Raw genomic sequence first — 23,160 nt, 5'->3', positions numbered from 1 at the left:
ATAGGCCCAATTTACTCAATGACTCATCATAGGACAACTCTCTCATCTCAGGGACCTATCAAGTGAACCTTTGTTGTACTGCCTCCAATGCAAGTATATCTTTCTTTAAATATGGACACCAAAACTGCACAGAGTATTCGAGGTGTGATTTTACCAAAGCCCTATAAAATTGTAGCAAGACTTCTTTATTCCTATACTCTAATCCTCCTCTTGCAATTAAGGCCAAAATGTCATTTGCTTTCCTAATTGGTGCTCTTACCTGTGTGCCAACTTTTTGGGCAAAATTTTTACCTCGGTTGGCGGGCAGGGGAAAAGGCCAAGCGGCCTTTGCACTTTTTAGGAAACCTCATCTACGAGCGAGATGAGGTTTCCAAAAGCAAATAAAATTTTTAAAATTTAATTAATAACATGACCCTGCCCATGTGGCAGGTTCACATGAGGGGACATGTTTTATAACATTTTTCAATTCTTTATTATTTTTCTTGAAAACTCTTCATCTCCCTGAGGCAACTCTGTGCCTCAGGGAGATTCTCAAGCATGCACTCACGCACATGCACAAAGTTCATGCTCGTCCCGCTTGCCCTCCTCCCCCGCACCACACAGGCAGCGCTGAGCACTACCGCTCGCGTTTCATGCTGGGCGGGCCTTAATTGGCCCTCCAGCGTGAAATCGCCTTCCGGCCTCAATCGCAGGCTGCGGTCGGCTTCCCGCCACGCTCGCCCAACAAGGGCTAAATACTGCCCTTTGTGTTCCATGTACGAGTATACCCAGGCCTCTCTGAACATCAACATTTACAATTTTCATGCCTTTTAAAAATATTCTGCTTTTCTATTCATATGACCAAAGTGAAAAACCTCACGCTTCCCCACATTATACACTATCTTCCATCATGTTGCCCACTCACTTAACCTCTTTGCTACCTCTCTGTGTCCTCCCACAGCTTACCTTCCTCCTTATCTTTGTATCATCAGCAAACTTAGATACATTACTCTCTGACTCTTCATCAAAGTCATTAATATAGATTGTAAATAGCTGAGATCCTAGTAGTGATCCTTGCAGCACTCAACTAGTCACAACCACAGTAGTCGTCTCCAGTAGCTTACAGTTGATGGTCCTCCAGATATCTGACGGAACAGATACTGAGATGGGAGGGTGAGTAACTGATATGCTCTCTCTTCCATAGGGCCAATGCCAGGGAAACAGCAGCAGCATGGGCACAGTGACCTTAGGGTAATTAATACCCTGAGGATCCACAGTCCAAGGAGTCAAGTGCATCCCCCATCAGCGCAGATATTGTGTCCTTGGGTGGGACCTCAGGCGTGTTTAGAGCATCATGTGACATGTGAGCAGGAGCAGGTGACTGAGGCAGCAGCAGCTGTGGACAGACCCCATTGTAGGACAAAGAACAGTTCCAGCCAAGCTCACCTGGAGATGCTGAGCCTCAGTGAAGCAGAGAGGGGAAAAAAGGGAGGTGTGTTCCCATTTATTTGTCAGAGTTCCTCGAAACAATGTGGACTTTTGGGCAGAGAATGAAGGAATCCATCTATGTCATGAGCACTGCAATATCTCAAGCAGAAAGGCATGAGCTTCTCCATTGAAAGATTTGCAAACCTCATGGAAAGTGGTCAACTGAATGGCTGCAGGGGCAGCGAAGTGGCATGAACATACTGCATGGGTACATTCTGTCACATTGGACACTCCATTGCAATGATGGAGTATAGATATATAGGTGTGTATATATAGGCAGCCAGGTTCTCTCCCGATCCTGTCAGTGGGGACGTGCAGGATGCACCATGGAAGAGCTGAAGTAAATAAGGACAAAGTAGGTGGTGCCACTCCTGAATGGGCTCCATCTTCTTGTGCCACTCCTCAGTCCCCTCTGACTGAAACGCACATGATGCCTCAAGCCCCCAAGGCCCATGATGTCCCTTCACAAGTTCAGGTGGCAGAGCCTATGGCAGTGCCAAGGATGGGCATCATGCACAACAGATTTTTTTTTTCCCAAGACCAGATTCAATCATTTGTTTGAGTTAAGGGTTTTGCTACCTGGCATGAGTTCATTAACTGGCTTCATCTGAGCATTCATATTACTTCACCAATTACCGACAGTTTGGGAATAAAATAGTAAGTGGCTGTGAATACTGATAAGTTTATTTTTTAAATTATTAAAACTTAGGTTTCTACATTAAGGATTTTACTACAATATACTAGAAAACATGAGAGAGGGTCATTGGTCCAGTTGTGATTGAATTGTAAATCTTGGTAATCTTATGTCACTTTGTAAATGAAATTCTACAGTAGGTCCTCACTTAAGTTGCCCCTTTTCCATCGCTTTGATTTAACGTTGGACAGTTATTGGGACAAGTATTTGGGTTTAGCATTGGTAGTTATGTTTTAATGTTGTTTCATGCCGAAGGTGGCGTAGGGTCACATGACTCGAATGGCGGCATTTTGGAGCAGCCTCTTCCGCCTCCCAACCCAGCTTCTCACTGGCCCGCCAGGTCGCCATCTGACCCTTCTGGTCCCCTATCCTCCCAGTGGCTTGCTGACCATCCTGGTCCCTACCCCTCCCAGTCCCAGACTCTCTCGCTAGCTGGCCAACCCTCCTGCTTCCCAACCCTCATGGTTGCTGGCTGACATTCCCAGTCCTGACCCTTCTGGTCACTGGTCATTGGCAGAGGGGGTGGGGTTGCATTGTTAGTAAGAAATGAAATTAAATCGATAGCAAGAAATGATGACGGGTCAGATGATGTAGAATCTGTGTGGGTAGAGTTGAGGAAACGCAAAGGTAAAAAAACCATAATGGGAGTTATGTACAGGCCTCCGAACAGTAGTCAGGATGTGGGGCACAAGATACACTAGGAGATAGAAAAGGCGTGTAAGAAAGGCAAGGTTACAGTGATCATGGGGGATTTCAATATGCAGGTAGACTGGGAAAATCAGGTTGGTAGTGGATCCCAAGAAAAGGAATTTGTGGAATATCTACGAGATGGCTTTTTGGAGCAGCTTGTGCTGGAGCCCACTAGGGAACAGGCAATTCTAGATTTAGTGATGTGTAATGAGGCAGATTTGATAAGGAAGCTTAAGGTGAAGGAACCCTTAGGAGGAAGTGACCATAATATGATAGAATTTACCCTGCAATTTGAGAGGAAAAAGCTGGAATCAGATGTAACAGTATTACAGTTGAATAAAGGCAACTACAGAGGCATGAGGGAGGAGCTGGCCAGAATTGACTGGGAGATGAGCCTAGCAGGAAAGACAATGGAACAGCATTGGCAGGAGTTTCTGGGAGTAATTTGGGAGACACAGCAAAAATTTATCCCTAGGAAGAAGAAGCATACTAAAGGGAGGACGAGGCAACCATGGCTGACAAGGGAAGTCAGGGACAGCATAAAAGCTAAAGAGAAAGCATACAATGCAGCGAAGAGCAGTGGGAAACCAGGGGATTGGGAAGCCTACAAAGACCAACAGAGGACAACTAAAAAAGAAATAAGGAGGGAGAAGATGAAATATGAGGGTAAACTAGCCAGTAATATAAAAGAACATTGCAAGAGTTTTTTTAGATATATAAAGGGTAAGAGAGAGGCAAATGTGGAGATTGGGCCGCTGGAAAATGATGCTGGAGAAGTAGTAGTGGGGAACAAAGAAATGGCGGAGGAACTGAATAGGTACTTTGCGTCAGTCTTCACGGTGGAAGACACGAGTAGCATCCCCAAAGTTCAAGAGTCGGGGGGCAGAGGTGAGTATGGTGGCCATTACCAAGGAGAAGGTGCTAGGTAAACTGAAAGGTCTGAAGGTGGATAAATCAACTGGACCAGATGGATTACACCCCAGAGTTCAGAAGGAAATAGCTGTAGAGATAGTGGAGGCGTTAGTGGTGATCTTTCAGGAATCACTGGAGTCAGGGAGAGTCCCAGAGGACTAGAAAATCACTAATGTAACCCACCTGTTTAAGGAGGGAGTGAGGCAAAAGACGGGAAATTACAGGCCGATTAGCCTGACCTCAGTCGTTGGTAAGATTTTAGAGTCCGTTATTAAGGATGAGATTTCAGAATACTTGGAAGTGCGTGGTAAAATAGGGCAAAGTCAGCATGGTTTCATCAAGGGGAGGTCATGCCTGACAAATCTGTTAGAATTCTTTGAGGAGGCAACGAGTAGGTTAGACAAAGGAGAGCCAATGGATGTTATCTACTTGGACTTCCAGAAGGCCTTTGACAAAGTGCCGCACAGGAGGCTGCTCAGTAAGATAAGAGCACATTGTGTTAGAGGCAAGGTAGTAGCATGGATAGAAGATTGGCTGTCTGGCAGGAGGCAGAGAGTGGGGATAAGGGGGTCCTTCTCAGGATGGCGGCCGGTGACTAGTGGAGTTCCGCAGAGGTCAGTGTTGGGACCACAACTTTTCACTTTATACATTAATGATCTAGATGAAAGAACTGAGGGCATCCTGGCTAAGTTTGCAGATGATACAAAGATAGGTGGAGGGACAGGTAGTATTGAGGAGGCGGGGAGGCTGCAGAAGGATTTGGACAGGTTAGGAGAATGGGCAAAGAAGTGGCAGATGAAATACAACGTGGGCAAGTGTGAGGTCATGCACTTTGGTAGGAAGAAGAGAGGCATAGACTATTTTCTAAATGGGGAGAGAATTCAGAAATCTGGAGTGCAAAGGGACTTGGGAGTCCTAGTCCAGGATTCTCTTAAGGTTAACTTGCAGGTTGATTCTGTAGTTAGGAAGGCAAATGCAATGTTGGCATTTATTTCGAGAGGACTATATAAAAGCAGGGATGTGCTGCTGAGGCTTTATAAGGCTCTGGTCAGACCACATTTAGAATATTGTGAGCAATTTTGGGCCCCGTATCTCAGGAGGGATGTGCTGGCCCTGGAGAGGGTCCAGAGGAGGTTCACGAGAATGATCCCAGGAATGAAAGGCTTAACATTTGAGGAACATTTGAGGACTCTGGGTCTATACTCGATGGAATTTAGAAGGATGAAGGGGGATCTGATTGAAACTTACAGAATACTGAAAGGCCTGGATAGAGTGGACGTGGGGAAGATGTTTCCATTAGTAGGAGAGACTAGGACCCGAGGGCACAGCCTCAGAGTAAAGGTTAGACCTTTTAGAACAGAGATGAGGAGAAATTTCTTTAGCCAGAGAGTGCTGAATCTATGGAATTCATTGCCACAGAAGGCTGTGGAGGCCAGGTCATTGAGTGTATTTAAGACCGAGATAGATAGGTTCTTGATTGGTAAGGGGATTAAAGGTTACGGGGAGCAGGCGGGAGAATGGGGTTGAGAAACTTATCAGCCATGATTGAATGGCGGAGCAGACTCGATGGGCCGAATGGCCTAATTTCTGCTCCTATGTCTTATGGTCTTATGGCTGATCTTCCTGGTCCCCAAGTTTACCAGTCGCTGGCCATCCTTCCAGGTTCCCGATCCTACCAGTCAGTGGACAACCCTCCCGATCCCCCACCCTCCCTGTCATTGGTTGACCCTCCCCATGGCTGGTCGACTCTCCCAGTCAACGACCCTCCCACTATAACCCTGCAACTCAAAGCTGCTCTCACTCCAAAGTTGCGCTTCCTGCCTCTTAGTGCTCATCTCCCAAGCCCTCATGAACAGCAACGGTTCAGGAGAAGGAAACAGCGTGCGGGAGAAGCAGGGAGAGTGGAATGGTTGGCAAGCAACCGGGTGCATTGGGGGGCCCTATCAGCGGTGGAGCAAGCGAAGCTGCAAACAGGAGGATTGGCAAGCAGCAGAGGCGGTGCACGGGTGGGAGCAATATAAAGTATTTTAACTTACAAGGTGTTACAGCCGGGATGGGAGGAGTGCACGAAATATCAAGCCCCACTAGTCCACAGGCTGTACCATTAATTTAAATGTTTAATTTTCTTACCAAGATGGCCAACTGTTTACCTATAATTCTAGTACCCAGAGGAGAAGAGATTCTGACCAGGCTTCTTTCAAAAAACTCAGAAGGATTAATTTATTATAAAACAAAGCTCCTTTTAAACAAGTTTCAAGAACTGGTTGACACATGATTGTAATCGGAAGTGTAAATAACTAACCCTTTTAAACTTCCCCAGTGCGCACACACACACCGACAAACAAAATTCACACAGGAAGTCTCTGCAGAGTTGGGCGGATGGAAAAAAACTTCCGTAGAAAGGAAAAAAAATTAAAGTTCATGAAGGTTTGATGCTGTCGGTCTGAAGTTCCCTCGGGTGAAGACATGTCGCTGGGCCCAGTAGTTGTCGGGAAATTCACCAACGATGCTTCAGTGTGGAGGACAGTATAGCTGGGCCAATTTTTCCTGTTTCGGCTAGCAAGTCCAAAATTATGCAGAGAAGCTACACTCAGATGAGGACTATCTGGCTATAGGTTGAGAACCACACACCGTTTCACAAAGCAGAGGGAGAGATAGAGCTAGTCAGGGTAGCCTTCTGTTCCCAGACTTTCCCTAACAAAAGTGAAAGCAAAACCACAGGTTCAAACTTAAGGTTTGCCTCTGCCATGTGATTGCCTTTTTGTCTTCCAGCTTCATTAATTAAAGTAGGTTGTAGTTCAAAACAAACAAACAAACAACTCCTTCTCAAGTACAATGTAAGCTCAGGTGATTCCTGGAACAGGCCTGCTTGTTGACAGTTCCAAGGTGAACTTATGACCCTTTAAAAAAAAACTCTTGGCAGTCTCCAACGTCCTTCCATTTGTTAAAAAGTAAAATCCAGTTTAAAGAGATATGATTCTAACACAAGGTATATGTTTTAGTGTTTTTTTTCTGATGAGGTAGTTCCTACAGAACCTAACTACAACTTTTACATTGACTTTAATAGGAAAATCTGATTCATTTAATGTTGTTTTGCATAAAGTTGCACTTTTCAGGAATGCAACTACAACATTAAGCAAGGATTTACTGTATTTGTTTACATAATCACAGTGGAAGTTCCTTTATTAAAATATAATCACCAGTGAGACAGCTTGCACCTTCTGTATTAGAGTGGTCAACCTCCACAAGGAAATGTGAAGAGTAACATTATTAATCAGTTAGAGAATGAGTGATTACAAACTCTCACTGGAGTCAGTCCACTCCCTTTCCCTCTTCCTGCAAACCATGTTTTGTACATTTTCATTGTTAAATGACTTGGGTTTTTTACAATGCAACAGAATAAATCATTTTGACTGGAGTCAGAAGAACACAGGTCAGAAATTACTGTTCTTGAGAACAGTTCCAACTGCTGAACAGACTAGAGTAAATTTCTTCTGCCTTCTATCTTAATGGAGCAAATTCACCCATTTATTTAAAATTAGTTAACCTCTGTTAAAATAGGAGGCAGAAGAATGCCATATGAATATTTTATGCAGTCGTCTGCTTTTATCAGCAGCTTTATGTGTTTGAACCCCAAGGCGTGTTCATCCTACTTCCTTTTCCACAACAGCACAATCAGCAAAGCAGATCAGATAATCTGTGTACAGATTTTCTGAAACTGTTTCATTAAGGTATTATGTAGTTTTCTGATGGGAGTGCGAATAACACACAATTTCCTAAAAGACAAAACCAAAATAAGACCACGAACAAGTTACACAAATCTCAACTGAGTTTATGGCCTTTCAATGAGAATCTGCCATAATTACAGCAGGCATCGGTCATAACAACCATGTACTCTTGGGGCCTTATTCTTCCAAATAAGTTGGGTTGTCCTGTGAGGAAAGGTTGAACAGACTAGGTTTGAATCTGCTGGAGTTTAGAAGAGTAAGAAGTGACTTGATTGAAACATGTAAGATGCTGAGGGGTCTTGACAGGGTGGATGTGGAACAGATGTTTTCTCTTGTGGGAAAATCTAGAACTAGAGGTCACTGTTTAAAAATAAGGGGTCACCCATTTACAACAGAGATGAGGAGAAATGATTTCCCTCTGGGGGTCCAGAGTCTTTGGAACTGTCTTCCTCAAGTGGTGATGGAAGCAGAATCTTTGAATATTTTTAAGGCAGAGGTCGATAGATACTTGATAAGCAAGGGGGTGAAAGGTTATCAGGGGTAGGTGGGAATGTGGAGCTGAGGTAACAGTCAGATCAGTCATGACCTTATTGAATGGCGGAGCAGGCTTGAAGGGCGGAGTGGCCTACTCCTGCACTTAATGCGCATGTTCATATGTTCATATATGTGGCTGAAAAACATTTAACTCAGTAGAGAATGTTTCTTTAGAACTGTGTTGCTCACCTGGTCATCTATAATGGTAAGGTTATAAACTACCACTGCTCTCCCAGGAGGAAGAATGATATTTCCCCTTGCTGGACTGATGTCTTCATCTGCAGAATTTGGGCCTGCTGTAATCTGCCAGTACAGACACAATATAATAATTATGACAGGACAGTTATTAGTTTTTACATAAGTGGTGACGTATTTCAAGTAGATGACATCACAACTGAGAACAGTGAGCATTACGCAATTAAAGTTTCACACAGTGACATAATGGAAAGTACCAACAATCTGCACATCAACACTTTCTGCATTTAAAATAAGCATTTATACTCCTTTATTCACCATTTACTATAAGGAAGAAATGTAAAAAAAATTCTCATTGATACCAACAGGAATTGTTTGACATGAAAGAAGGGTCCTATCTAAATTGATAAGTAAAATTATGGTTTATAATTGGCGTAAAAAAACAAGCAAAGAGCTGTCCCTCAGCTGCTCAAACATCTGAGTTCTCACTCTCAGCCTTGCCCTCAAGGGAAGAGCTTTAGGGAGGTAGTGTTGAGTGGAGGTCAAGCATATCCCCACTAAAAGGGAGAAAGAAAATAAGAAAACTGATTTTTTTAATTGATATGATTCAGGGCAAGTCTAAAGTTTACGGATTAGCTAAACTTCCAGTGAATAAGTTTCCAGTTTTTAAAAAAACATTCAAATAATGCGCAAGCACTGCTGCACAATTCACTGTAACTGTCTCCTTGCCTTGGTAACTCATTTTTTTCAAAACATTTTAACATCAAACTTAATTTTCCTACAATTAATATGATGTTGTAAATATAAATAAACAGCAAAGTAAATAAACACACAACAGTCATAATCAAGACTCAGTAAACCTAGCTGGACATTCAATGTGCACTTCAAGATTTTAGTTTAACCTTAACTCATGCCAATGCATGTCCCCACCCATCCCAATGGCCCCATTCCCTCCATGGTACTTCCATGCCCATTCACCCAGAATACACTCTCTACAGAACCAATGAATCCTATATTAACATTGGCATATGTGGAACTGCTTTAAAAATAAAGAAGCTATAAGCACTTATCACCTTTTTATCTATACCTCTCATCACTTGCTGAGAGCCAGACTCCCATAAAAGGATTATGTAAATGACTTTTTTGACACAGGTGCGAAGAAGGTTTACAGCTTTGTGAAGTTATAATAAGCTATTTTTTCTGTGATTTCTTTTGTCACTGGCACAATGTTTATTTGCACAGGATAAAGTGCTTATAGCTTCAGTTATTGATACTTTAAAAGTCTGATTGATTGACATTTTTATCGGATTGAAGCAACAGCAGTTCGTTTAAGAAAATTATGGGCAGGATCTTCCGGTCGGTGAGCAGGAGCGGGGCAGCTTGCCGACGCGTAAGATGACGCAGGGTGACGTTGGGCGGAACTCCCGACGTCATCCTGCGTCATTTCCATTTTCAGGTTGGCTGGGGCGCAGCCCAGCCCGCCAACCTGTCAATGGCCTATTGAGGCCATTAAAAAACCAATTTAGATAATCAGTGGACCATGGCAGCCACCATGGAGACCTTGGTTCAGGACATCACTCCTGCACTGCTGCATGGGCTAAACTCCATAGCTGACGCCATAGTTGGCCTCTGGCAGTGTCAACACGCGAGGGGAGCAGGGCAGCTCAACTTCACTCCAGCTTCCCCTTCTCCTCAAGAGTCAGTCAGGCGCCTTCGGGCACCCATAGGAAGGAGGCTCAGCAGGTGCACACCCTGCAGCCGTCCACCCAGGTGACTCCGGGAATGTCCAGCCCATCAGAATCCCCTCTTCTTGTGACCCCAGCATTACAGGCCGAGGACCGAGCCACTGCCACACAGCAGGATCCCGAAAGCAGGCCGGGGCTCTCCAGGTCTCGGCCCTCCAGAGGATGCCTGTCAAGGACATCAAAGACAGGGCGGTTCAGTCAGCAGGCTGCCTCCACCTCCGCTGTGGATGTCCGGGGAGCATCAAGACGTAGTGGCAGGGTTAACAAAGTTAAGAAGATGTAGTTGCACAACCTGGGCTCAGGTCTTAATCGCTTGTACATAATGTTCACTATTGTAAATAAACTTCCTGAAGAATATCTCCCTGCCTATGGCTCCTTGCTCTGATGAGTAGTGTTCGTGTGAAAACTTAGTTCCTGCACAAGATAAAGGCAGGTGTCTCAGTCCAGGGCCTCTTCCCTGTGCTTAATGCAGCCTTCAAGCCAAAGTGATGGTCCGGCCTCACATCCCTGGACACATTACCAATGTCTGTACCTCACTGGTGCTTGTCATTGCAGCCAGAATGTCATGGACAGGAGGATCAAAGAGTTCCGTCATTCTCTCTGTGCACTCTGTAGGCCCCCATTTCTTCAGCATCTGTGACCAGCGATACTGTGCTCCTGAAGGGCTCAGGTGCTGAAGGCTCACAAAGGATCAGAGGCTTTTAAAGTTTCATGGCTGTGTCTCCATTATATGACCCTGATCACAGAGTGCAAGCGAGCTGCCCTCGGCCAGACAGGAGTCAGGTATTCTCGGAGGCTATGTGAAGATCTATGGAGTAACCTCACTGCATGTCATTATCATCCTCCTGGAATCGAGTGACTATTAGGACCACCGCTGCGTCCCCATGACAGGAGCCTTATCACAGAGGATATGTGTACTGCCATAAGCCAGACTGGAGTCAAGCATTTACAGATGCAATATGAGGATCTATGGTGTCTCCTCACTGCACGTTGTCATCATCCTCCACGAATCTAGCAACTATAAGGGCCTCCCCAGAGCGCCTGCCTCATCTGGCCATTGTGATGGCCTCATCGCCATCATGTTCGCCTTCAAAGGCCTCCTCACCCTCATCTGCGTTGACATCCTCCTCATTGGAGGAGATGTGCAGCTCCTCCAACTCCTCCTCAGCCAGCTCCTCTCTCCATTGCAGCGCCAGGTTTTAAAGGGTGAAGCAGACGATGCCGATGTGTGATATCCTCTGTGGACTATATGCAGGGCTCCACCAGACTGGTCCAGGTACCGGAACGTCATTTTCAGCATCCCGATGGTTTGCTCCACCAAGGTGCAAGTTGCAGCATGAGCCTCATTTTACCTTTGCTCTGCTGCAGTCTGAGACCGCCGCACGGATGTCAGCCACATTCTCTGCAGGTAGCCCTTGTCCCCAAGGAGCCATCCCTGCAGCTTCTCTGGACCCTGGAAAACGTCAGGAATCTGAGACCAACTGAGAATGTAGGAGTTGTGGACACTCCCTGGGAACTGTGCGTAGACCTGCAGAATGCACTTGTGATGGTCACACACCAGCTGAACATTCAGCAAGTGGAAGTCCTTGTGGTTGACATAGCTGACTGCTTGTTGTCACTGAGATCTGAGTGCCAGGCAAGAGCAGTCGATGGCACCCTGCACCTGTGGGAAACCTGAGATCTGGGCAAATCCCAGCGCTCTTGCATCCTGGCTTTCCTGGCCTTGGGCGAAATGTACAAAGTTGTGTGCCTTCACGAAGATGGTATCCATGACCCCATGGATGCCTTTGTGGGTGGAGACTTGAGAATCCTACAGAGGTCACCTGTGGAGCCCTGAAAGGAGCCACTAGCGTACAAATTGTGCATCGTGGTCACTTTCACGGCCACTGACAGTGAATGCCCTCCATGTCTCCGTGGCGCCAAATCCTGCAGCAGGTGCTAAATATGACTAACCAGTTTCCTAGACATGGCTGCATGGCTGTCCCAAACTCCATCCACTTCCTCACCACTCCACCTGACTAATTGGCTTTGCTCACAGGACTGCAGGCTGTGCTCTCAGCTCAGGTGCAGGCATTCTCCTAACCTGCACTGCAAGGCTGCACTTTTAGCTTGAACTATGGTGGAGAATGGTCCAAACCGGAATGATGACATTGCAAGGGGCTGTGAGTGCCTCCACCAGTGATTGCGCCATGGCCAGCTTTAGCAAGGAGATTGTACAACGTGTGCAAGCATCCAACTATTTTGTAGTCCACTCAAATGCTCATTGGTTTGTAGTCTGTTCTCAAGGGCTGAAAAGCTCTGGAGCACTTGGTGGCACTTTCATGCCTCTGCATTGCTTGAGTGGGCAAATAAGCTAGAGGCCCAACTCCACGCATGTCAATGTGGCTGCGCCTGAACTGTCTTAGCTGCAGACTAATGGGCACTTTTTACAAAGTTTCCCTAATGTGTGGTCGCTTCCCTCCACTCCGCCGCCCCCCCCGCACATGCTTGCACACTACCATCAACCACAGGGCAGCCCTTGCCCCGGCATTGCCCTGTCAGCCAGCCAGGAAAATACAACTTGCCCATACCCTCACTTGAAAGCGCAGCTCCTGAACCTTGACGTCCAACAGGCGATCCTCGTGAGTGCGGTGCAACGTTACTGTGCAGTCACCTCCAATTTCTCCTCAAAGTGCTGCCCGCCAGCTGATCGGATGATCCAGTGTGGGGGGATGACTCCGGCGAGCTGGGCTTATAATGATATGCAGATATATTACAATAAAGTTCTGGATGTCCGATGGTGGGAAACACGGCCTGCCATTGTCGGGCAGAGCGGACGATTGCAAAATGGTTTCACGACAGCGTGAAACCAATTTTTGGCCTTCTCGACATATTGTCCTCTCACGCCGCCAAACACGGCCGACACCAGCGGGCATGGAAAATTCTGCTCTAACAGATTTTGGTGCAGTCTTGGAGGCATACCGCATTTTTAGATATGCCATCTGTTAGATTCTTTGGTTAACCAAGGCCCCATTATCTATTCAGAAAGTTCTTTAAAAAAAAGCCAGACAGTTCTGCAAGTGTCCTGGTCAACATTCTTCCCTGAAACACTTGTTTCATGCAAACTCATTGCCATATCTGCCTAAATAACAATAAATATATTTTTAAAATAATTCATTGGCTATGAAGAACATGCTGAGGATGTCAAAGGCACTAGGTGCAAGGTATTTCCATCTGAAGGTTGTTATAATTTTATGGTCAAATAAAAATAAACAGCAAAATCACACAAAACAAACACATTGTATAAGAAACTGGATGCTGTTCTGGAAAGGCAAAATTCAAAATTACGTGGAAAAAAAGTAGTTGTAGAACAGTAAAGGACTTCCAAAGAGAATTTCAGAGGAAGTAATCCCATCAGATCCAGAAACTGAAATCATGATACTAATTGATATTTAAGTCAGGTGGCTGTTCACAAGTGACCTGTGCTACATTAATCAGCCAGTAAACCAATTGCTGGCTTCTGTTATTAAGCTAAGATGAGACCAAAAAAATAATTTGATATCACTTACCTCAAAGTACACAGTTACGGTCCCATAGGTTCCTTTCATTCTGATTAGAGTAAGCGGCACAAATTTATTTGTATCTCTTGCCTCATCCACTATAATTATGGAAGACTGAGGGAGAGACAGAGAAATATAATTTCAGCAATATACCTCTCAGCCTGAACAGCATAGACAGATCCGTAACCCTGACAACACACAACTCTCACAGGCAAATTAATCTAATTTGTAATGTGTTCATTAATAGCATTATATTCCATGGGAAACACATTTTGCAAAAGCCTTTCAACCTTTAAATGCATGCGGTTTGCAAAATTTAAAGAGCCAAGTTTTAATATAAATGAGCGAATGACATAAAAATCTGTGATGGTTGTTGTCACTTGTTAGGAATAAAGTGCTCATTAAAATAAAACACGGCTGCTCCTTGGAAGCGGAATATTTTTTGCCGTCTTGCCAGATAGATCACCAGTACTGACTCTAAAGTTCCTTCAACAGTGGTTAGAGATAGAAAGCTCTGTCTGCATTGCTCAAGCATATTCTCACAGTGTAATGCTTCCATTTCTTGCACATACATTCTCCCAGGCAACTAATTTTGACATTAATATTGTATTGACATTAATATTACAAAGGAATTGGATTTGGATCGTCCATTAATTTCTTTTCAAACTCTTAATTCCCCATGATGTTATAAAAAACATTTTTCATGAAACTGAAATTTTGTAGGTAAACAAGGAGTCAATTCAAAATATGGAAATGGTATGAATTAATTTAATTATTATTTAAGTAAAAAATTCCAAGTATTTAAAAATGAGCTACATTTATCATAAGATATTTTATCATAAGATTTTTCTAGCAAGCAAGTACTTTCATTCTAAAGTATTCTGTCATCAAAGAGTGAAGAGGAAGATCTCATGTATAACTCCCAATCAGGAGGAAATATTTCAACTTAAGCCAAATGCAAAAATGACCCACAATTCCTAACCAGAAAACAAATTCTGGTGATGTATCTAGACATTTCTTCTCCAACTGGCTGTCATTGAAATGTACAGGAATCAGCACTGTTGCTCATCCTTAATATCAAACATAATGCTTGAAGCTAAGTCAAAGGCTCTAGTTTAAGCCCTATCCAACTATATCTCACCAATCTGTCAAATAATACTTATTCTCCATAACATTTCTTGCCTTGTCTATTTCTGTCACATTTTTTTATAACTCTGTTTCCATCATGACCATTGATCATCATGAATACGCTCGTCAATTCACTTTACTGGAATCACACTGAAGACAAAACCACCACCTACATTCCATCACTGCTGTCCTGCCCACTACCTACAAACACGCATCAGACACTTGTTTCTATGATTCTATGATCAGGTTGACTGGCAACTCCCAAGGGCAGATTTCATCCCATTGAGGGGCAGAGGTCCCAGGTTCAACCTATTTAGCCGGCCCCCAGAGTGTTATGGCTGCACAGCCGGCTTGTTCCGGTCATGTAGGCTTCTAGAGACTTGCCTTTGGGTGCGGGGGCGGGGTGGCAAGCCATCAGCACCTCCCCCCACCCTACCCCCTAGCCCCCCACCCACGTGAAATGTAGCCCTATGTTTTTCAGAATTTTATAATCAATGCCTGGCTAAGTAATTAGTTTACATAATAAAGTTTTGACCATGACTAGGCTCTCGCCTTGCTGCAACCTGATCTTCTCCCCACCAACAAACCCCCTTGTCTCATATCCTCAAACAATTTATCCCCAAAATCTGACCTACAATTTTGAGACACGAAGCATGATAAACAACAAAGAGCAAGTTTTCATCTTTGTGCAGGGAAACAAGATCTGCACCTTGGTTAAAACCTCCAGGAATGAAGGAATGGATGATGAAGGCCTGCAGCTTTCACTGCCCTTTGCCCCAAAATATATTGCAAGCATGATTCCAGATCTCAAAGCTCATATATCCCAAAACACTTCTCATCAATTTTCCCAGGTCATCAGATCCCCCTCCACCCCAGATTTTGGAAAAACACCCTACTCACCCCAGCCAGTGCCTCAGATCCATGACTCCATAATAAATGCTCCTAAAATCCCACTGATGCCATGAAACATCAATCTCAATCACATTCTACCTGCATCTTCAAGACACCACTCCCAGGGCGGAATTTTCCATTTATGAGGCTAAGTGCGGTGGCTGGCGGTTTCGGCAGAATGGCAGGAACCTGTGCCCGATTCTGTGCTTGGAAGCTCATTAATTATGTACAGATGAGTATCGAGCCAAATCACCTGGTGGGTCAGGAGCTGATTCGTCTGCCCACTGTCAGCTGGCAGGGTCAAAGGTCCTGGCACCACATTTAAATGCCAGTCCAGCACATGCGTCTCACTCTCTCCAGCCCACTGATCTTCAAGACACCCACAGAGATGTCTTCCAGCCACAAGGCAGCGGATGAAAGCCTCAAGAATACGGCAGCACCCCACCTCAACCACCAGGCCCTACAGGCCTTGATCAGGGGAGTGTGAGCACACAGGCATGTCCTGTATCCCAGAGGTGGCTCCAGGAAGCACAGCAGCTACACGTCGTTGGCCTGGGAGGACTTCGCAGAGGTCAGCGTGGCTGGCAACCATGCCCGAAACGCCGTCCAGTGCAAGAAGAGGATGAATGATCTCATCCACTCCGCCAGCATGAGTCATCTTTAACTCCCTTCAATATTAAACTCTCATCATGGCATCATATACTCAAACAGCTACTCTCTTCAGGGATCTCACACAACCATTAGTGGGGGACACATATCAACACTCATTCTCTCACGGAGGCTTTCACATCACCACCATCATCATTTTGTTGCTTACATTCCATCCGCTGGCCCTTCTGGGGAGGGCTCACCACACATAGAGAACACGCATCTCACCCAACCAATGCTCCATCCCTTCTCATCACATGCCTTTCTTTCTTCTTCATACAGGCCAAGCTGGCATACAACAGGCGCGCAAGATCGCAGGGACGACCCAACATCATTGCCCTCACTGAGTTTGAGGAAGCTGCTGCTGAGCTGGCTGGGGAAGACAGGCATCTGGAAGACAGGGATCTGTGGGGAAGGGGAGATCAGCCTCTCCCAGCAACCTAGTACAGAACACAGCTCCATCACTTCACCAAATCCTGGCAATCAAAGAGATTCACATGCAGTCTTATATAGCTCATGCTCATTAACTGAAACTCTGTTTTCTATTTTCTAGGCACCAGCAGGCCAAGGCCCACAACGTAGTCAAGCACCAGTCCGAGCTCTCTGACCATGTCTGAAGAGGAAGCTCACATGCACCGTGCACCAGCTCAGAGGCACACACTTCGGTGGGGCACAGCTGCAGATTAGGCTTGGACTCACTTTCTGGAGAACATCTCACTGACATGTCTCCGCAGCAATCGGAAGCATGAACAGCCCAAGTCTTCCAGCATTTGGAGGGCTGCTGGAGACCAGCCACCTGTTCAGACCAAGTCACATGATGAGACTCTGGAAGTGGCCGCCAACTCAATGCTGAAGATGCAACGACAGGCAGCGGAACATCAGACAGAGATTCAACAGTCACTCAGCAGACTAGAGTGAACGTGGAGGAACGCATCTGCGTTCTGTCTGATGTTGTGGCTCCGACATGTAAGCACCTCAAGGTCACCATGGGAAGGCTGGCGACCACCATGGAGAGCTTGGTCCAGCAGGACTTGCCGGATTTGTGCTCAAACCTGCACTCCATGGCCATACATCCTGGTGGGCACCATCAGGATGTAGGTGACATGGGGACGAGCCACCTTGACCTCCCTCCAGGTGCACCATCTCCTTCAGGAGTCAGGGCAGGGCCCTTGAGCAACCACAAGTAGGATGAGCATCATTCCGAGACCCCGGGGGCCTCCTCTCAGGACACCCCAAAGGTATACAGCTGTGGAGAATGTGAACCCACCCACTCCAGCTGCTCAGGCCGCAGAAGGCGCTTCTGCCCCCGAGCAGGTGACTCTTATCAGGCCGGAGCCCTTCAGGCCTCGGGCCACCACAGGACGTCCACCAAGGTTATTACAGACATCAAGACATAGCAGTCAGCAGGTTGCCTCTGCCTCTGCTGATGATGGGGCTGCACTCAGGCGTAGTGGTAGGGTCAGGAAAGTTAAGAAAAATTTATGTCATTTTTGGGTCACAGGTGTGCTACAACTGTAATGAGATTGCACTTCTGTGAACACATTTGATGGTTATGCGAACATTTTAGTCAACTGAAGGTATTGTGATTTTGTACACTGGAATCCTCTTTAGTCGAGGTTTAGCCATCCTCCCACTCAGTGACAGTGTCTCACTGTGAGATTAACATTCAGTTGAACTAGTCTCTGCACCCTTGTGTGATGTCAGGGAGAAGTGTTTAAATCTTTTTTTGAAGTGTGTAATGTAAGAGTTACTAACCCTTCTCCCTCAAGGAACACCACTGAGTGAGAGCAGCACATCAGCATTGATATTCAAGCAGCATTTGTGTCTCCTCAGTGGTAGTGGCAGGAGACAAGACTTGCACGGGAGGAGGAGGTCCCTAGGCATGTCCACATCTCTGTCGTAGCAGTGTTTGCATCATTAGATGGCGGCGAAGGCTTCAAGTCTTCTCTCGCATCGCTCTTGTGCTTCAGTGGATTCTCAATTCCCAGAAAGAGCTCACTCACAAAGCACCGCGGATCAAAGCAGGGATCATGGTCTGGTGATTCATGAGGCCAGAACGCGCAAGTGTGAATGCAGGACTCGTTCTCGCTGAAAGTGGTTGGACATCCCCTGAGATGAAAGGGAATGTCATTGAGGGCTAAGAGAGATGTGGCCATTGGCCCTCACTTAACTGTACTCTTCCTGGAACCTGTCAGCAATTGAAGTATCATGGGCACAACTCCCACGCCTTCCTTCCTCCATGGTATGATCATGCTTTGACCCTCAGCAGCCTCCTGAGGTTCCTGGGCCTCCAGGTCTTCATCCTCCGATCAGCTCTCATCATCCTCCTCCATTTCATCCTCTGGCAGGAGTTCACCTCTGCAGTGCTAGATTGGGAAGGGCACAACACACTGCAATGATGCAGGAAACCATGTCGGGAGTATATTGTAGTGAGCCAGCTGAGAGGTCCAAGCATCTGAAACACATCTTCAGAAACCCTATTGTATGCTCTATAAGGGAGCATGTGGAGCTGTGAGCAGTGTTGTTCCTCTCCTCGGAACGACTCTGAGGGCGGCGCACCGGTGTCATCAGCCAGCGTTTCAGTGGCACAGTGCCCCTTATCCCCAAGCAGCCATCTCTGCAGATATAATAGCTCCTCGAAAATCTCAGGCACCTGGGAGTGGCTCAGGATGAAGGAGTCATTGCAACTCCCAGGGTACCATGCACAACGTGCAGTAGGTGCTTCTGGTGATCACACACCAGTTGTACATTGATGGAATGTTAGCCCTCGTGGTTTATAAACATTAGGGGCTGCTGCCATGGAGCCCGTTTAGCCACATGGGTGCAGTCTATTGCACCCTGCACTCTTGGGAAGCCTGAGATAGCGGCGTAGCCGGTGAATCTCGTACCTTGGCTCTCTTCGTCCAGAGCAAAACCTGACATAATGATGGGCTTTCCTGTAAAGGGCATCTGTGACCTCTATGCATCAATGTGTTGCAGACTGAGAGATGCTGCACAGGTCCCCTGTTGATCCCTGGAAAGACCCAGAGGCAAAGAAATTGAGCGCTGCAGTCACCTTCAAAGCCACTGGCAGGGGATACCTTCCAACTCCAAATGGCATCAGGTCTTCACGAAGAATGTGGCAGATGTGATGTATCAGAGCTTGGGACGTGCACAGCATTGCCACGGGCTCATTTGTGAATAGTAGACTCTTACGATAAATCCTAGGTCTGGCGATTCACCTCTGTTGTCTGGGTCTCTCCGCCTGACACTCATGTTCATGCTCCGGCTCTGCTTGACCATGTCCCTCAGGCATGGCCTCCTGCTGCAGCTGTGCGCAGCGTCGCCTCTCCCTCCTTCACCTCCTCCATTACATTAGCATCCTAACAAAGGCAGCATTGAGCCCTGGATCCATATCTGCTTTTGCCTTCTCTCTGAAAGGAAACATTGAAGACATTAATGATTCAAGGGGCAAGAAAGTGAAGCTAAGAAGATGAAACGTATGGAAACTAAGGGTCCATAGATTTTCTTGCCCTACTAACATGGGAACTGATGCCACCTTGTCCCTGAGACACTAGCACACACACCAAGGTGAGCAAGATGGCATCGCAGATATGTCACATCTTATGCTCTGCGTGGGATACTAAGGTTTAATTGAGATGAGTGGCCCAACCTAACTCTGTGCTCCAATCTCTGATGTGGCATATTAATGACCAGTCAGTTGCTCATGGTCAATGAATGGATGCCCTTTGGCCCTTTAAGAGTGTCAATTCTTGTGAACACGTGACAGGCCTTCATTGATGGAATACCATATATGATGCAGCTGTGCCTCCTTCACTATTGCCTGCATTTCCTAATTCTAAACTCCCACGTGTTACTCTTGAGATGTAGTGACTGTGATGTGAAGCCACTGAGTTCTGAGTAGCCCTTTAACAGTGCTAATGAGGCCATTGGTTTTCAGTGGCTCTCATCACCAGGAGGCCTTCCTCCTTTCTAAGCAGACTCCTGTTCACTCTCGTGGCAACAAGTTAGGGGACGACCCCAGTAAGGCCCACTCGCATTCGCCCTTCCTCCTTACTGTCATTCCAGAGCCAGCCTTCCCTCCCCTTTGCCCCCCTCGTGTTCGATCTTCCCCCTCACTGCTATTTCACAGCCTTCCTTCCCCATTGCCCACCTTGTGTTCACCGTCCCCACCCTCGCCTCACAGCCCACCCCCAGCTGAAGTGCTAGTTTCTGAAAGTGGAGTTCTGTCTGACTACCACTGCACAGTGATGTCCACGTGGACAAACGGTCTGAAACAACAGGAGTAGAAGACCCCAGCCGCAGGACTGGTCACTGTCTGAAAGTGGAGGCCTGCATGAGTACCACAGCACAGTGGTGTTCTTTGGGACAACACAGGCAAAGAGCAGGAGCAGACCAATCCTCCAGTCTCAACAGTGTGGCATTCATTGCAACAAGACCAGTGCAGCACTATGGCAGATAGGATGTATGCTGCATTCACCTCAAAGTCCAATTTGTATATGCCACCCCTTTTCAAATGGGTTTGAGGCTGATGTAATCTCCCGCTGGGGTGGCACAAGATTGGAAGGCGTGATAAGATTCCAGCAAGCAACTGTTTTAGTGAGCATTCATGAGATGTTAATAAATGCAAATAGCTTTCACGCCACTAGTCAGCAGGATAACTGACCCAACATTAACCCGCCATTGGGAGAATTGCCAACTGTTTTTACGCCAGTGGATTTCCGACTTTTTGACTGCTGCTGGATTCTCTGCTCCCACCCGCACGAAACCCGCCAGAGGCTGGAAGGGAAAATTCCACCCCCAGTGTTTCCACGTCCTGACATCCCCTCCTAATAATTCCATATCTCACAGCCCTCGTTTAATGTTTACACATCCTAGTAGTCATCGCAATGCTTTTCCCCATGTGTTCTGCAAATTAGCTCATATTTAGATTTTCCCAGTTCATATGTTTGAGCTCTATGTAAATTTCTTCCAGCTAATTGCCTTATATGAAAAAGCAATTTTGCTATTCTAATTTACTCATTGGAAGTTGCAAATCTTTACCAAAGAGAAAGTGAACAAAACAAACCAATCAAATTATTCAAAGCATTTGCTGAAAACGTCTTAATTTTTCATTCACCATTTTATTTGTTTTCAAGTCTACAAAACTAAACATTATGGTTCTGAAGTGCTTTTAAACGTAAATATTTAATCACACTAATCTGATTAAACTTCATTATTTTTCTTATGCTATTTTTAGTAGTTATATCATTTTTTCAATTGTGGGCTTCAAAAGATTGGACTTGAAGTTCTTACTTTGACCCATCATTAGCACCACCAGCTTCAGTGAAAATCCCATTGTCTGAGCTTGTACAAAAGTTCCCATTCTACTTTAATGTGGGTGGCAGATTCATTCACAATTATAATGGAATATCTCCTCATGATGCAAAAGGATTGAGTTTTTCCATATTGTTTGTAAAGAGGCATAATGCATTTTTCAAGTAAAGATGAGCTGTTAGGGAAAAGGAAAACTATACACATCAACAGACAATCCTCTAATATTCCTCACTCCCCCCACCACCGCCACTCCACCAATTAAAGTTCTTCTTTCAGCCATCATACTCCTGCATGCTGGAATTCCCTACCAAAAATCACCTCCCCTTGGCATCCCCACCTGTGTCTTCAGATGCTTAAACCTGCAGCCTCTTCTCCCATTTGGTGTCCACATTCTCCATATTGTTTAGTATTCTGAAAACTTCTCTTTTAAATGAGAACAATACATAATGGCTCCTGGGTTGACAGGTCCTTACTGAGCACCTTTGCTCAGCAACTGTATGCAAACTGTTACAGAGATACAAGTAGATCCTTATATTGGTAAAATATTATTAGTCAGTTCCATTTTCATGAGCTCAGATATTCTTCTGATGGGTTGAGGCATACTCATCCCATGGTTAATTATTTTCTGTTGTCCAAGTGGTTTTATGAAAATTGCATTGAACCTATGAGGAGCGCCAGGTGCGATCTAGTTCTGCAAATTTAAATTTGGACATTGCAATCCCACTTTGCTCAAAAATGTTGCTATTAGTCAATCATGAAACTGCAGTAGTGGGATAATTTGAATAATCAAAGTGAAGGATTATCCATCACTGTTCAACTAATGTTAGTTGAGAAAGCTGGCACAACTATAAAGCAGAAGAGGATACTCCCATCTATTCCAATTTTTAGTACAATTCAACTTCAAAAACAGTTTATATTTTATAACACATTTGATATAGCAAAACATCCTGTAGGTCAAATGTAATTTCTGAAGTATTGTACAACAGGATTGTAAAAGAACATTAAAATAGCACAGCAAAAAAAAAAATGCTGCGATCACTTATTTTATTGCCCTATTTTGGCACAGCTCAGTTAAAAGGCCCTTTGACATTTTTTTCAGAATCTTAATTTTACTTTCCTGTTCTTGTTCCTCCATCTAAGCATTGTTCACATATCACTTAATGCTAATTTCTTCAACATCACCAAACTTCTGTTCCAGTGCCTTCAGGATTTAAAGTGCTTTATTATTCTGACTGTGTACTACAGGGACTGTTATGATATGTGCTGTAACACATGATTTAAAAACAATAAGAATGATCTAACAAAGTTACATTGCTGAAGGCTGTCTCCCCACCCCCCACCCACACACCCCCCACACACACACACACACACACAACCTAACTCTCCTTGCTGGGAATATATTTGAGGAATTCAGGTCCATGTTCTCAACAATTTTCCATCCATTAATTTGCCCCAACATAAACATAACAAATATGCTAAACAATTATACTGGTGGACAAAGATGCTTACCATATTCAAAGATATAATTCCAAACGCATTATCATTTGACAGAATAGTTACTGTGGCAATGTTGGGAATTCCAAGCATCACATCAGCAGAAGTGCCCTACGTTTAACAAAAAAATGCAGTACTGTCATTAAGTAAAATACATTGTCACAGTTCTAATAGTTGTG

At 45.3% G+C, this 23,160-nt stretch overlaps 1 protein-coding gene across 1 annotated transcript in view; it reads right to left on the bottom strand.

The window, feature by feature from the left end:
- adgrv1 (adhesion G protein-coupled receptor V1) overlaps positions 1-23,160 on the bottom strand; it is a 735,500-nt gene that overhangs the window by 688,010 nt on the left and 24,330 nt on the right. The window contains exons 3-5 of the mRNA XM_078557559.1: positions 22,997-23,092; positions 13,514-13,618; positions 8,215-8,328 (exon numbers count right to left, since the gene is read on the bottom strand). Coding sequence (XP_078413685.1) covers positions 8,215-8,328; positions 13,514-13,618; positions 22,997-23,092 — 315 coding nt within the window. The remainder of the gene's footprint in view (positions 1-8,214; positions 8,329-13,513; positions 13,619-22,996; positions 23,093-23,160) is intronic.

This window comes from Cetorhinus maximus, chromosome 2 (assembly GCF_964194155.1).
Source record: "Cetorhinus maximus chromosome 2, sCetMax3.hap1.1, whole genome shotgun sequence".
NCBI lineage: Eukaryota > Metazoa > Chordata > Chondrichthyes > Lamniformes > Cetorhinidae > Cetorhinus > Cetorhinus maximus.
This window is presented reverse-complemented; position numbering and strand designations above follow the sequence as displayed.